At 37.4% G+C, this 16,173-nt stretch overlaps 1 protein-coding gene across 3 annotated transcripts in view; it reads left to right on the forward strand.

Annotated features, from left to right (window-relative positions):
- ELOVL7 (ELOVL fatty acid elongase 7) overlaps positions 1-14,517 on the forward strand; it is a 36,868-nt gene extending 22,351 nt beyond the window's left edge. For all 3 annotated transcript variants that reach the window (XM_051788322.1, XM_051788323.1, XM_051788324.1), the window contains 7 exons: positions 3,779-3,872; positions 5,814-6,004; positions 7,573-7,653; positions 8,362-8,418; positions 10,127-10,232; positions 12,522-12,658; positions 14,066-14,517. In XM_051788322.1, the coding sequence (XP_051644282.1) occupies positions 3,809-3,872; positions 5,814-6,004; positions 7,573-7,653; positions 8,362-8,418; positions 10,127-10,232; positions 12,522-12,658; positions 14,066-14,269 (840 nt within the window). In that variant the 5' untranslated portion in view covers positions 3,779-3,808 and the 3' untranslated portion in view covers positions 14,270-14,517. The remainder of the gene's footprint in view (positions 1-3,778; positions 3,873-5,813; positions 6,005-7,572; positions 7,654-8,361; positions 8,419-10,126; positions 10,233-12,521; positions 12,659-14,065) is intronic.
- Positions 14,518-16,173: the final 1,656 nt, after the last annotated feature.

Consider the following 16,173-nt stretch of genomic DNA (forward strand, 5'->3'; position numbering starts at 1 on the left):
TTTCCATGTCATGGGAGCTGAGCAACTTTCTAGGAATTTACCCATGTCCTCCCATAACCCACGCCACTCGAGGTTTTCCACCCCTGGGTCAGGCTCCTGAACGCCTTCTCGGTAATTCTTGGCCTTGGCTTGGTATATCAGGTATGCTATAGTGGCACAATTTAGGATGAAAAGCCCAACAATTGAAATGTCTCGGACATCTAAAAATGATTTAAACTTCCCAGAGGCCATTGTATCGTATCCAAAAGGGAACTGAATAAAAGGTTGGGCGCGTGCATTCCCCTGTGTGTCTCCATAAGAATGGGTACTATTATCCTTAAAACCCCAGAGGAAGCAGCTTAGGCTAGAGCAGTAGTGTATCCTTGAGGATATGTTCCGGATGAAAATCACAGGTGCTGAATTTGCCGTGTCATATACCCAATGCACAAACTCAAAAGTACTTATTGCAATGTAAGTACTAGTATGCGAACTGAAACACGTTGACAGGTGGGACAGGTATCTTGGCATGGTCATATGCCAGAGGAGAGCAACAACCCCTAACATCATGGTGCCTACAAATTCAAAAACGCGTGTCAATCACACAAAGGGTAGTTATTCTTTTTCCACCTTTCCTCTTTCGTGCCCCACGTTGGGCGCCAAAAAATGTCTCAGTCTGGAGAGACTAGACTGTTTGCTAAAGAGGGTGAGTTGTGAGGTAGACCAAACTCCTCTCTCTCTGCAATTGTAATGTCAAATTAAGGGGCTTTACTCGAGGGAAATGTGGAAAAACAGAAGAAATAACAACCCTTTAATTAAGAAATATATGAATGTTGGCAAAAAAAAAAAAAAAAAAAAAAAAAAAAAAAAGAAAAAAAAACAGTAACACCAAACAAAACAACACCAGCAACAACAACCACAACAACAAGTCTAAAAGAATACTCCTCTGTCCTTTAACACAGTCCTAATTGCGGTCTGCAGGGGGCGCTGTTGGGCCGCTGGAGCTGCAGGGCCTGCAGTACCTGGTCACGGTCGGCAGGGGGCGCTGTAGGACTGATGGAGCTGTAGGACCTGCAGTACCTGGTCACGGTAGGCAGGGGGCGCTGTGGGCTCCGTCAGTCACCCGCGGGAAGAGGGGACCGGAGAGAGAGGTCCCGGACCACGAGGGGAAGCCGAGAAGGAGATGAGGGGGGTCCTCGCCTCCGTGGGGGCGACAAGGAAGGCAGGCAGCACACTCCCACGGGAACTCACCGCTGTCTCAAGTGGCGAAGACTCACTGCAGTCTCAGGTGGTAGTGTCTCCAAAAACTCCTCCTCCTCTCCCGCGGGCAAGCAAAAACTCTCCGATGAAACACAGCGGCTCCGGCGGGCGGGACAGTCAGACAGGTTGAAGCCAGCAGGATGGGAGGGCGAGCCCCCCCAGGATTAACAGCCAAAACAAGCTAGACCTCCGGTCCCCCTCCCCAACGAAAATGCCTGTCTGCACCCCAGAGAGCCAGCCACACACACACACTGCCTCTCCCCTCCCAGCCAGAGTCTCCACCAGCCCCGCCTCCGTGCCTCTTCCTTATCTTTCTCCAAGATCGGTCGTTAACCCAACCCGGCTACATCTTTGGTAATGCTAATAACCTCCCTCCCCCCACTCACTCCGTTTCTTCTCCCTTGGAGTGGGGCAGGGGGAAGGAAAATTCCCCTGATTTCCTAATCTATAACACTTGGTCAGCATGTTGAACTAACTAGTCTGAGTTCCAGTAGTATGAGGGTGGGAAAACCAGCATGAGTAGCAGTAAAATCAGTAAACTATTTTTCTTATTGAAGAACCAGTTAAATATAATGTGATTATTTGCATTCAGTGAATATATTTGTTGAAAAACTGAGCCATACTCTGCACAAGGTGTCTGTGGGCTTTGGTAGAATTTTACTGTAACTGCTGAATGAAATACCTTTAGTTTGCAATGCCTTGTCTCTGGATAGACTGTTCTAGTGCATCTGAAATGGAAAGAATACTGGAATTAAAAGGATAACTTTTTTAGGTAATCAGTCTAAACATTTAATTACAGTGATTATTTATGAAGTAAAGGTTTTATTTATGCTTCCTCCTCAGCACCAGTTACAGCTGAATTGCCTGGCTGTCACAGTTGGGCAGTCTAAAGTACCTGGTGTTCAAGACAGGGTTGAATTTATGCATTTTTGATATCATCAATAGTGTGGCTTATGGAGCAAGATGGCAATAATATTTATAGTTCGCCTGTAACCATAAAATCTTTTCGATCATTTGATTGCTAGTGCCAAATGGAAGAGGACCCTTTTGGTTTCCATTAGAAAAGGAAGAGGATGCCCCCTACTTCCAATCTTGCAAGCATCATTATAAATATAGATCTTTGAAGCAAACATTGTAATATGAGTGTAGGGCATGTGAAAATGGTCAGCACAAAGTCAATGACGTTGAGTTGGGAAATGCTGATACTGGAGGATGATACTTCTAGAAAATGTGAACTTCAAAGAGACTTGCAGAAGGAATATTTTCCAAATGTGAAATTGATAGTGGTTTCAGATATTCAGGGGCATAGGATAGAATTGCAAGCAGGGAAACAAGTGGGTAGTAAAATGAGAATTGGGACAAAGTAGATCAAATGAACTCTAATGAAGGTAGTCTTATCTGTGTTGGATCTTGTGATGAAGGGTGGGTATAATGGCTAAAAACTCCTGTGAAATGGCAGTGAACAGGAACTTGTAGAAGTGGAGATGTGGGTGAAATTATTTTTCAGAACTGTTATGGTGAGAACAAATGAGAAGATGATAATGGGAAGACCTGAGGATGCATTAAGATCTTGAGGGCAGAACCAGCTCTCCAAACCTGCAGCTGGTTAGCCTGGAGGAGATGCAGAAGGGCTGCCAGAGGAAGGGAGCTTGTTATCAAGGTGTGGTGGCAGCCTGAACTAATAAAGGTGAATATAGTGTGAAGATTGCTCAGGGTTATGGAGAGAAATCGTATGGTAAAGTGAGACACTCAGTGGGAATAGGAGAGACACCCTTTAAATGTGCTGGGGTTTTTAAAAGGTATTTTCTAGAGGGGATGAGACAAGGGAAGAGCTGGTGGAGAAAAAAAAGAGTATTCATATAAGCATACTTGGAAAAATTTTACATATGTGGGAGGTGCTGCATGCAGAGTGGAGGTGCTGGATAATTTTTGTGAGTTAATGATATTACCACTTGTACTGTGACATTCCACTATCCTGATGTGGAAACAGTTGATTCGTCAGAGTGGGATTTGCACACTAATTATAACATAGCTAATTATTGTATTTAAAGGGAATATGCTGACATATTGGTAGGTTTTCTCCTTCCCACCTACCTTAGAAATACATCTTAGAAAATTAATATTATTTTTCAATAATAAATGCTGCAAAGCTGAACTCCACATCAGTGACTTGGACTTTAAGTGGAGATGGTAATAAAAATGAATTTAAGTATCTACTGTTCATTCATATTTGTCCCTTAACTGTAATGGTTAACCACAGCATGGTTTCTTGAGATAAACTTTATGGCACGTAAGCACCTGGTTTGTATGTATAGATTGCAAAATCATATTGTCGTGGATAACAGCTCAGCTATAAATTAGACCCAAGGATAGTGGGATGTGGTCAGCTAACGCTTCCTGATCTGTATTTCCCATGTGGTGCTCTGTTAACCCTCTCTGTTTTTTACTGTTCTGTTTCTTGAAAATATTTTCCATAAAACTTTACTGATCTCTTTTTTATTGACAGAAATCCATATTTCTGTTTTGGTTTGTTTTCCTGCAGGCAGCATCATAAAATCTTTATCAAGTGAAAATGGCCCTTAGCAATCTGACTTCAAAGGCTGTACTACTCTATGATGAATGGATTAAAGATGCTGGTGAGTAATTTAAATCTGCCAATAATTTTGAATAGCAACGTGCTGTTGACCAACTTAAAAGTAGCTTTGTCATCCTATAAATTTTTGTAAAACTTACCAGTTACCTTTTGACATTGCAAACTATTTCTGCATTTTAAAATAGGAAATAAGCAAAACTTAGGTGGTTTATGGGTATGAGCTCTCAGTAAATAAAGTGCAGACAGTGATTTTTCTGTAAGTGTTATTGGCTTGCCTAAATATATAGTTTACATTTCTCCTGTGCTGCTGAATATAAGGTTTTAACTCTTTTTCAATATCAAACAGTTGGATTTTATGGGTTAATTAATGCAGGCTCATGGTGTTACTGTATTTTGCTTTTGCAAAGTGAAAAAAACCAACAAAGTCTAGTAAGTTTCAGTGTTTTGAAATTAATCCTCAGAGTAATTAACTCTGTCACAGCTCTATTTTGAAAAGGAATGTCAGTTTCTTGTTGCAGCTAGTAAGAGATATTAAACAAGCCTTGATTTTATATTGTTGTTCTGTATGTTTACCAAAAACTGACAGAATATCTCAATTTTGGAGTTAAGACCCGTCTATCTCAGTGTTTCTTACTGCAGTAAGCACATAGTGACAGGAATTAGCCGATTCCTGGGAAAAATTTGAGAAGCGGTTGAAGTTTGATAGATAAGATGACTGATTATCTTTTTCAGCATAGCTGAGCACCTTTTCTCTTGTTCTGTAGAAGCACAGCATGCAAGCAAGAAGGGAGTTTAATCAGTATGGCTGGTGAGGTGAAAAGGATTGGGATGGAGCTGGATGATGAAGGAAGTGTTTCTGCTGCAGTGTCCATGACTTCAGAACATGAGTTCCTTGTCTCCCTGCCCACCAGTGCTTATATTTGGCATTTGGTAGCACACTGTTAGTGGTGGAACATGGTTTCCTCAGGATCAAGCTGGGAAGAACAATAGGAAAGGTTTGGTAGGAGCAGTGCAAGAATGGATGTAGAAAGAGCAGTCAGTTGTAAAGAGCTGGTGATTCTCTTGCAGTGCACAGAGGCAGATGCCGAGTGCTGTGGTTCACAGTCCTTGTTGGTCTGTGAGCAGCAGCACTGGCATGTTACAAACTGTGAGCAGCATTATAATGTGCTTTCCTTCTCAATCTGTTTTTACACTTCCAGTGGCTGTGAACCACATCAGAGGGTCTCATGGGTGATAGGTTGCTTGAATGCTGTGAGTTGAAAATTTTGCTGACTTAAAGTGTTTGCCTATGAATTACACTTGACAAAAATTGCTATAGTATAATTTCACTCTTAAAATACAGCAGCAAGCCATGAAAACAGCAGTTTACTGAGTCAGTATTTAAGTTTGGGATCATTCTGAAACAAATCTTCCTGAAGTCAGTATATAAAAGTCAAATCAAATAAAAATTTAAAAAAATACGTGAAGCTTGTGTCAGTTCTCCTGCTTATGGAGAAATGTGGAAGTCTTTGCTGAGGTGGGACTGGCTGATGAACCCCAGAAGGGTTCAGTGGAGTCATGGTGATGCTTGGATGGAATGCCTGCCAGCCTTAGCTGTAGGGAGGTGTGCATATAAGGAGGTGTCTCTGCAATATATCTCTCTGGGATAACTGGAAAGGAACACGCAATACTTGCTTGATATATTACAACTTCCTTCTAATATGAAAGTGTGTTTTTTATGGTACTGTAGAGACAGAAAATCACATCACTCATGATTCTGTCTCCTTTTCATTATCTGTGAAGTATTGATGCAGAAAAAAAGCATTGAAACATACAGGTCCTCAATCTTATTATCCAGTCAGTATGGATTTGAGGTGAATAGACTCTGAAACATGGTTGGTTTGACAGGAAAAAATAAACCATTAGGAATTAAATACTTTTCTGTAGCTGTTTTAATAAGTACTGTAGACATCCGATTTAATTTTTTTCTCTCCTCCCCCTCTAGATCCAAGACTGGAAGGCTGGCCACTCATGTCTTCACCTTTTCCAACAACCTTTATCATTGGAACCTACATTTATTTTGTCACTTCCTTGGGACCCAAACTCATGGAAAATAAAAAACCTTTTGAACTCAGGCAGATAATGACCTTTTATAATTTTAGTGTGGTAGTCCTCTCTTTATATATGACTTACGAAGTAAGTGCTACTTTTGGTTGTAATGTATTTATGTATTTCATGCCTCTATCTACTAACTTTTAATAAGTCTATTAAGATAACTCCCACTCTGCAGTTATCAAAAAAATATTATTTTGATGGTTGTAATTATATTCCTCCAAGAAGTATGCTAGTGATTCTTGAAAAAATTCAGATTATTGTGCCAAATTGGTAGTACATGTTTCTTGTAGATCAATTTGCACGAATGTCATCAGGAGTTACAATGAACTACTTAACATTTCTTCAAACCACTCTAAAGGCAGTGCAGCAACAGCTACTTTGTGATATGATTGCAGTGTGGAAGGTGGTGGGTAAGATGCTTTTGCTATTTAAACATCACTTTGAAAAATTGCCAAACTTCCTTATAAAATTTGGTTCCTGTTTTGGTTATAATCCTCAAAAAAACCCCCAAAACTCAAAAAAAACCCCCACAAAGAAATAATCAAACAAAAAAAAACCCAAAAAACTTCTGTTAGTGTCTGACATTACCACAGTATTCAATTAATCTGCTATCAAGACTTCCATGTTACAATTTCATGAAAGAATCATGGACAGAGTGTAACAGATTGAATTTCTGCTATTGTCTGGTAGTCACCAAGAAGCTGATTCTTTCCCTCTTTGGAACCAAGTAATTTGGTGGTTGAGTTAGTACTGTGTTGTCTTGGTGGTGTTCCAGAACTTATTTTCTTTAAGCAACCAGTTCTTTTAGGAAGTTAAAAAGACTAAACTCCTGCATCTGTTAAGGGAGTTGAATCTCTTAGCATGCATGAGAGGATAGTGATGATGAGAAGCACTTTATAAACAGATATAAAATACAGTAGTCATAGGGGCTGGCAGTGGAACGAGCCAAGTGTAATATTAATAATGTTGCTCATGTCCAAATAGATTTATTATATTATTATATTATATATATTATTTAATATATTCAAAGAGAAAAGATTAAATGATATTTGGTACATACAGTCCTTTGGTCATGTGTGTGTTCTTATTGTAGCTTCTCATCATTTTTATCACTGAAAGACCAACTGAATCACTCAATTTAACTAAGGAAAAATTTTAGAAACTATGATATTAAATATGTATTCTGCATATGGATTTGTTCCTTGTCTTTAATGATAATTAGCAATTATAATTTTTTATAGTGCTAATTTTGTTAGAGAATTAAGATGCTGTGTTGGATTCTTTTCAGTATTAAGATGGTTAGCTATGGTTTTGTGGTCTGATTTACACAGTAAGTTGGTTTTTAACATTAGTTTTGAGATGAAGCTGTTTCTCCTCTTCAGTTACTAATGCTGAAATAATGAGTGTAGGAAGAAAATTCCTCTCTACAGGTGTGGTCTTGGAATTAGGAATTCATTAATCTGCAACAGCAAAGGATTTTGTGGTAGTTATCCCACGCAGAGGTAGATGATTGACAACGTAACTTATTTGACGTGTTTTTAATATTGTTTTTCCTCTCCTGCTTAGTGATTGCAAAAATAATCCAAAATTAATTAATTTTTCAAAGGAAGTAAAGTAAATTTTTACCCTTTCCCTTTTCTTTGCTCCAGTTTCTTATGTCGGGTTGGGCCACAGGGTACTCGTTCCGGTGTGATATTGTTGACTACTCAAGGTCACCAACAGCTCTAAGGGTAAGTTGCCAAACACAAAGCTGAATTATTATCAGAGAACCATAGAATGGTTTGGGTTGGAAGTGACCTTGAAGATCCTCTAGTTCCCACCTCCATGCCATGAGCAAGGACATCTTCCTCTAGACCAGGTCCTTCAAAGTAGTCTTGTTATGCACTGACTTTATTTTTAGAAATGCTTTTTGGACAGCCTGCTTTTTTTGAATGCACTGCTGTAGAGTGAAATGCACTATGTGGAAATGCACTTTTACATAATGTAGAGCATGTGAGATAACTGGAGGGGTTGGTTGGTTGGGACAAAGAAAGAGGCAATGAATTTGTTGCTTGTTCTTCTTGGTTTTAAAATTCCTTCGGGATTTAAAAATGTTTTGTGTTTTTAAAGAAAAACCAAAAAAACCATACACTTAAGTATTTCTGTCAGCTTTGGGACACCACTTAACCTGATACTTTCCTTTATATATTTATTTACTTTCCTTTATATATTTATTTACTTTCCTTTATATATTTATTTACTTTCCTTTATATATTTATTTACTTTCCTTTATATATTTATTTACTTTCCTTTATATATTTATTTACTTTCCTTTATATATTTATTTACTTTCCTTTATATATTTATTTACTTTCCTATATATATTCATTTGTCCTGCAGCTGCTTAATTTTGTTTATGACTATTATGATTTGACAGGGGTTTTTTTGTACTCTTGCAGATGGTGCGAACTTGTTGGCTTTACTTCTTTTCCAAGTTCATTGAATTATTAGATACTGTAAGTACTTTAGCCTAATAAAAGAAATAATGATGTTTCCACAGTAGAAAGACCAGTGCTGTTGAGCACTGGGGGTATAAATTGCTTTTTAGTTAGTCCTCCAGTCTTCAATCATTAGAATACCATCGAGATGTTTACCCTTATTAACTCATCTGATTGTTCTATTACACTGTCATTCCTTGATTATCAGGAAAAATGTTAATGAGAGAACATAGCTTTAAAAATTTAGGAAGACCAGATAAATTGCCTGTTTAACAGCTGAATACACTAACCTGTTATGCTATGGCAATGCTTGTCTCAACACTGCAGATAAAAAAGAGGTGATTATACTGAATATATTTTTTCATATCATATTCAGATTTTATCTTTCTCATTCAGAATATTATCATCATCAGCTCTGAATACAGCACAAAATTGCCATACCTACCTTCTCTAAATTTCTGGGATTGCCTTGAGGGTCATGATTATGGAGGTGTTTGATGTCAGGCTGACACTCTACCCTTTTGCAAAGAAAGTCTGAACAGCAATGCATTGAAGCAGAATGCAGACCTTGCTTACCATCAGCAGTCATCTGCCTTTCTCTCTTTCCAAGACTGACATCAAGTAGGATTGGCTTAGATATTTTCAAACCAGCTTCCGAGTGCTGAAATCATCTGCAGTTCTATTTGCCACCAATAGTGGTGGTTCAGGAATTGACTCATGAACAGTGAGGATGTTCTACACTCTTCGAGCAAAGTTAGCCATCTGACTTTCATTCTGCAAATGCTCATGATGCAACACTGGAAGATCTTACTGATTAAACCAAATGGAATGGTAATGGAAGGGTCAGGAATGCTAAAACTGGAAAATCCCGACAAGCTTGTTCCTCTATTTGCCTTTATTCCCCACAGGTTAGAGTGCTCCTTTTTAATTAGTCTTGAGCCTGAAGTTTTGTTTTTTTTATTTTACTTTTTTGAATCCACACAACTAGGTACCTGTTTCTCATCAGCTTTTTGCTTTTATTGCAAAAGTAATTCCTTAGCTGTATTTAAATCTGCTGATTCCAAATGTTTTCCCCAGCAAACTAGACTTCTTCTCTTCTGTGTTTATTTGCTTGCCATCTGATACTACCCTTTGCATGACCTGACTTCTCTTTACAGAGTTTTCTTCCTCTGTCTTCCCTTAACACTTCCCTCAATGTCTGTCCTTTAAAATGTGGCCTGTCAATATCAGTTAAGTGTACCTACATTTACTCTGTCCAGTTTTGCTGTTTTTCAAGGGTGGCTTGTTCAATGTTCATAATAAAGTGCTATTTCTCTATTATTTTTTACTATCTCTATCTGTTGCTAATCCTTCAGTTAATTTTCTCAAATGGCATTTCATTAATAGTTTAGAGGATTTAAAATCTGATGCTTCTAAAGACTTCTCAATCCAACCAAGTCCATCTTACACTGTTGTTGCACATGTAGGTGATGGCTCAGCCTTGAACATTTCATTTCAAAGCTTGCACTGGCTTCTCAGGTGGATTTTACATACTGGTTTTAATTTTTTTTGAAAACTAATCTGCATATCTAGACTCTCAGTTTTCCTTCTTCTCCCAAGACTGCAATTGCAAAGTACTCTTAAATGTATAGTTGTGAGCAACCAGGACTGATACATACAGTTTTCTTTAAGTATGTTGGGCTTGATTATTTTCTGTAACATCCTGTTCATTAAAAATCTGTTTCAGATATTTTTTGTGCTGCGTAAGAAAAACAACCAAGTTACATTCCTGCATGTCTTTCATCATTCCATCATGCCATGGACCTGGTGGTTTGGAGTCAAATTTGCTGCAGGTAGTGGAGAGAGAGTTGAGTTTGAGTTGAACATATGTTCTGGTAGTAAAAGTTAACTATGGTAGACAAAAAAAGAACAGAATTAAACATCTTGCAAATATCAGTGTTTTTAAATTTAGATTTCTGCAGTATTTTATGGAACAACTGAGATCACCATAATTATTTGAAAGGTTGGGGACTACTCATTTTTCCTATTTGACAGCATTTTGTGCAGTGCTGATTTCTTATGGGGGGAAAAGATGCAGAGGAGAGAGCTGTATATAAGCAAAAAGCATTATTACATGAAAAAGGCAAGTGATTGTAAAATCAGAAGTGCTGGAGGAGATACATGAGGCAAATAACTGTCGAAACTACTTCAAAACCGTTTGTCCTCCTGAAATGTTAGAACTGAGTTGGAGGGGGGACTCTGCTTGAAAAATTATTCAGTCTCTGTTGCAGTTACTTTTACTGGCTTTAGGTAGTGTGAATGGGGTTTATTTACATATAATATTTTGGCTTTCACAAAGCTACAGAAATATTTTTCTAGACTTTCTTTATTAAAGAAACATATTTGAATTGTACTGAATTAAAATTCTTTGTCCACTACCAGCCTACCTTCACTTTCTCCTTTTCTGCTCTGTGTATCTCTGCATGCATCTTCTTATGTTATATTATTAGTATGCACCACTAATAAATACAGCTTGCCATGACAATAGTCTGATAAGAACAGAGTGGAGAAATACACAGTTAATTTCTGGGACAGTTTAGGCCTTTTTAGGAGCTTTTACTGAGAAATAGAGGGGGTTATACATGTTTATTCCCTTATGTTTCCTGACAGTGTATTTTGGATTTTTTTGTCCCAGAACATTGGTGATGGATTGATGAAGAGAACCATTGCTTATTAATCTGATCTGTTAGAGTCTGTTTTATGAATACAAAACCAAGACCTTGAAGTAGTCCAGAAAATGTGCAGATGGGATCTATTGAATCTGTCCAGTGTGCAGCTTTTACTAGTGTATAACTACTGCATTTGTTGAGTTTCTGTTATTAGGAAACTGGTGAATTGACTATGTAATTCTCAAATATTTCTGAGTAACTGGTATTAAGTTAATGACAAAATTGTGAGTAGTTTTCTCAGCATACACCTCAGTGTGTTAATAGGTTTGCAAAAGAAAACCTGCAGCAAATAGCTGTCCCTCCTCTTCAACCTTGAAAATTTTCCATTTAATAGGTGATTAACTTTCTACCTTTTATCTGGATGTTGGATCAGTATACCAGCTACAGGCTTCTGATTTTGCATAAGATTCAAATTTCCCATATGATACTTGACAAATACTTTCAGCAAAGTGTGCAAGAATTGTTTTGTCCTCTGCTAGAAATAGTTTCTCATATTCATGCAGAGCTGTGTTTACTCCAAAAACTCTATTGCTTATCTTTACACTTACCCTTCTAAACATTTTTCTGTTTGATAACTTAAAATTTTTTCAAGAATTTCAGTCCTGCTGATGATTACCTTGTATTCAGTTTCATCAGTGTTTGTCTTTCTGAATAGCAGCATTTATCAAGTTTTCAACCTGTTTTTAAAAAAAACAATAGGTTTGGATGGAGATGCTGATTCTGGGATCGGATATAAATATGGAATTGTAACATGGTGCTTAGTATAGTGTTGCTTTTTGGAGCATATTTTTGCACTGTTGATTAGGTTGTTCTTTTCTTTTTTCTCTGCTTTAACTATTTATTTTTTCTTCTGAATATTCACTGAGCAAGCCAAAAAAAGTATGTATGTTTGAACTGTAAGAACAGTCAAATTATTTTAGAAAATACAAATAGTTAAGTTTCAAAGAAAGTTTGCAATCACAGCTGGAGGAGTTATGCTCTATCAAGCTGGAAGAGTAGTGTGAGCTACTAAAAACACAGAATGTTTTATTTTTAATTGGAATGATTCTTAATGGGAAAATAGCACTCTTTTCCCTCACTAAATCTCTCCTTTTATGTAATTTTTTCTTTTATGCTCAACAGTTTCATGTTCATATTTCTCTTAAAAGTACTTTGCTGTCTACTGCTTCTTGGATCACTTTTAGCTCTAACTTTTTGCATTCATTGACATGCTGAAGCTGTTTCTGAGACAGCAAACTGATATCCCTCAGAACTGATATCAACCCAATTCAGGTTAAATACCTTGAGGATTAGTCAAAATCTAGTTTTTTTGGTACATGTTTTTCCTACTCTTACTCAAAATATCTGCTAGGACCTGAGGTGGCTTTTTAAATACCTGATGCAATACTACTACTATGTTTTGTTTTTCTACAGGTGGTTTGGGAACATTTCATGCTTTGTTGAACTGTATTGTCCATGTTGTCATGTATACTTATTATGGAATCTGCTCTTTGGGACCAGCCTACCATAAATATTTGTGGTGGAAAAAGTACATGACAACTATACAACTTGTGAGTAACTGCTTTTGACAGATACAACTCTCAAAAATGACACAGACTTGATGCAATAAATTTGTACTTTTAGTTATTTATGTTCATGTGTTAGGTTACAGTTGGTACAAGATTTATGTTTTAATTCAGGAAAACAAAAGGTGTGAGCTCTCCAGTTATATACTTAAATCTGCTGACTTCAGCATTCACTATAAGAATGGTGTAGACACATGAGCTTTTCAGTTATGCAATACTTGGTAAATATACTTACAAAACTCATTACTTGTATAAAAATTATTAAAACGTAAGTTTATACCAAGAAAATACAATCAATGTACAGAATACATATGTAACTAGTAGTGAGGAAAGGGAAAAATATTTCTTTTGAATTTCATGTCTGTTCTTTCATAGAAAGTGTTTATGTTTAGAGAATTTAGTCACAGAATCAAAGAATAATCTGAGTTGGAAGAGACCCACAAGGCTCATGGAGTCCAACTCTTAAATGAATGGCCCATACTGGGATCAAACCCACAATTTTGGTGTTAGTAGCACCATGCTCTAACCAGCTGAGCTAATGTCAGGGTCCTCTCTTCACCCCAGAGCATTACAAAATGCTCCTGTAGTAATTACATTGTGTTTTATCAGTTTTATATCACTTTTGAAAGGTTATGGTTCTGGGTGATTTTTTGATGCCTGTGTTTTTTAACAACTGGATTTTTGAAATTCAGCTCCTGGCTAAACAATTCGCTTATCATGAGCAAGGATGCTAATGGAGGAGGGAAAGGAGCACCCTGTCTGCTTGCACCTAGGGCTGATGTTAATAGAATAGTTCATGTAACCATGTGCAACTCTGAACAATGTAGCTTGAATATTTTTGTCTTGGAGGCACTACCAGTGGACTATTAACTTGGAGTTCATGTGGAATACTTTTTTGTCACGTGCTAGTGTGCAGGGAAGGTGGGAATTCATATTCCCAAACCCTGTAATGGTTGTTCTTTCGCCCCTCCCCTTCCCCCCCCCCCCCCCCCCCCCCCCCCCCGGCTAATTTCTCTAAAGGAGCCTCCCATTTGTCACTGGTCAAACACTGTTTGCCTCCTTCCTTCTTCTCTGAACTGGCCAGGGTAGAATCTCATTCTCCTGCTATGAGTTTCTCAGTACTGCTTGTAATTCAATTTGTCCCAGGACTTTTCTGCCTTTTCTCTGTAAAACTGTTTTTCAGTGGAGTAAGGTTTTTGGAGAGGGGCTGTAAAGGTGATCTCTGTCATATTAAGAAGTTGTGTTGGTGTCCCTGTTGCTCCCCACTTTACCCTGGCTCCATGCCTCCTATCTGTTTTTCTGCGTACAAGTTATGCTGAATTTTTTTAAATTTCTATAGTAAGTCTGTCATTTATTTAAAAAGTACTTCTTTTCTTCACCTTTTCCCTCCAGGTCCAGTTTATTATGATTACAGTTCATATAGGACAAATCTACATCATGGATGATTGTCCGTACCAGTATCCAATTTTCATGTTTATTATTTGGCTGTATGGCTCTATGTTTTTAGTCTTGTTTCTCCACTTCTGGTACCACGCTTACACGAAGGGACAAAGACTACCAAAAATGGCAAGAAATGGGATCCACAAAGATCAGTAAAAAATTCTTGTCTCTAAAACCAAAAAGTATATACATCAAAGCGGAAACTTGCACTACTTGACAATCAAGATATTTAGGTGCGCACACTACATGGTGTATATTTTGTATGTTTTCTTCCAGAACAGAATTTGTATTTTTACCGTAAGTTATTTGGGATTCAGAATATGGGGGCTGAGGGGAGCACTGTGGATCTCTGGAAAAAAAAAAAAAAGAGGATAGATGATATCTATCTTGGAAATGCATGAAAATAAAGATAATAATTAGGAAAACTAAAATGTGCATGAAAAGTACTGAGTACTTTGAACACTGAGGGGGATAAAAATCACTTCACCTTAATGTTGTAAGCTGCTGAGACTGTCAGCAGCATTAAAAGAATCTTCAGTAAGTACTGTTTAAAGCTTATTAATATAGTCAATACATAAACATTGTTATATCTGTTTATAAACTGTATTACTTTAAAGGAAGGATTGTGTGTTGATCTGTCAAGGCATGGCGTTTCATTTGAAGATCAGATTTTTCGATACACTGTCTTTTACTAAGAGAACTTAATTCATTTCATGTTCTACTCAGCTGGACATTATCGTAAATGTTGGAAAGCTACTAATATGGGGATTATCTGAATTGTCTTGTAGCGATCTTGTAGTGATCAAAACATCTTACTGATTTGTTCACTGTAGTAGCCTAATATACTTGTTATTCAATGTATCTATGGATATATTTTATATTGGTAGCATATGCTGTTTGTGGGAGGGGGTAAGGGGATTACTGAGTCTTGTAATTCAATAGCCAAAATCTTAGCACTTAAATAAAATTAAAAAAAGGAATTTTTTTGATTGAAGCTTGAATGTTGCCTGACATGATTGTACTGTGCTCTACTCTCTTCCATTTCCATTATCTATTGAAATACATGCCTAGAAAGAGTTTGTGTTGGTTTTTTTCATTATTATAATTGCTTGTTCTTATCAACTCAAGGTTAAAGTTATTCCATTAATAGCATCAGTTACTTTGTCCAGAACCAGGCAAAAAAAAAATATGTGACATTCTCTGGCTTCTGAGAGTGGGTCAGGCAGTGGAGACTGGGCATGACTCCAGTCTGTGTGGAATTAGCCAGTATGTTTTATTTCCATGGCTAGGCAGACCGAGGTTAGGGTCACACATGTATAGATGTTAAAGGAACTAGCTATTGTATGTAAGTTACATTTGTACTGCATGAATTTATTAAAGGATTGATGCACACAACAGACCTGCAAATGAGGAGTTAAAGGTGTTTAAATTAATGTTACCTTTAAAAGTACTGTTTTCTATTATGTTTAACACTAAAGAAAAGAAGCTTGCAATATTTGCTTTGTGCTTGATCAGGTCCGTGGGATTTTCAAATACCCAAAGCTTTGAGGCAGGTTTTAATAGCCTCCCTGTTGTACAATACCGAGGGAACGACTTTTGTTACCTGAACACTTTTATTTTATTGACTTTTATGGTGCGTTATAAATACTAAAAGAATTTAAACTTTATCATAGGCATGAGTTGCAAATGTTTTCTTTTGAGATTACATTGAGTCTTCTTTATAAAAAAAATTAAAAAAAAATTTATATTTTTCCACTGTTTAATCCCTGTAGCTGTCAGCTCTCATGACAGTTTGAAAGTAGATCTCAGAAAGTATTTGGATGACTTGAAATCTGTATTGGGATCCCTGAATTTCAGATGCTTGATCCTAGAATCATCAGTGCTGAGTTCTCGGCTCCTTGGCAGTACATGTGGAAAGGTGCTTTATCACAGAATCCCTCTCACGTGGACTTAAGTAGTACCTGAGACTGTACATGGTCAAAACTAAGGAGCACTGTATGTGGACAGATGCTGAACAGAAAGGAGTCAGAAAAAACTTCCAATTCTAGCAGTTGTACAGT

Source organism: Manacus candei, unplaced genomic scaffold (assembly GCF_025592945.1).
Source record: "Manacus candei isolate 608988 ecotype Guabito, Panama unplaced genomic scaffold, ASM2559294v1 h1tg000024l, whole genome shotgun sequence".
In the NCBI taxonomy this organism is placed as follows: Eukaryota; Metazoa; Chordata; class Aves; order Passeriformes; family Pipridae; genus Manacus; species Manacus candei.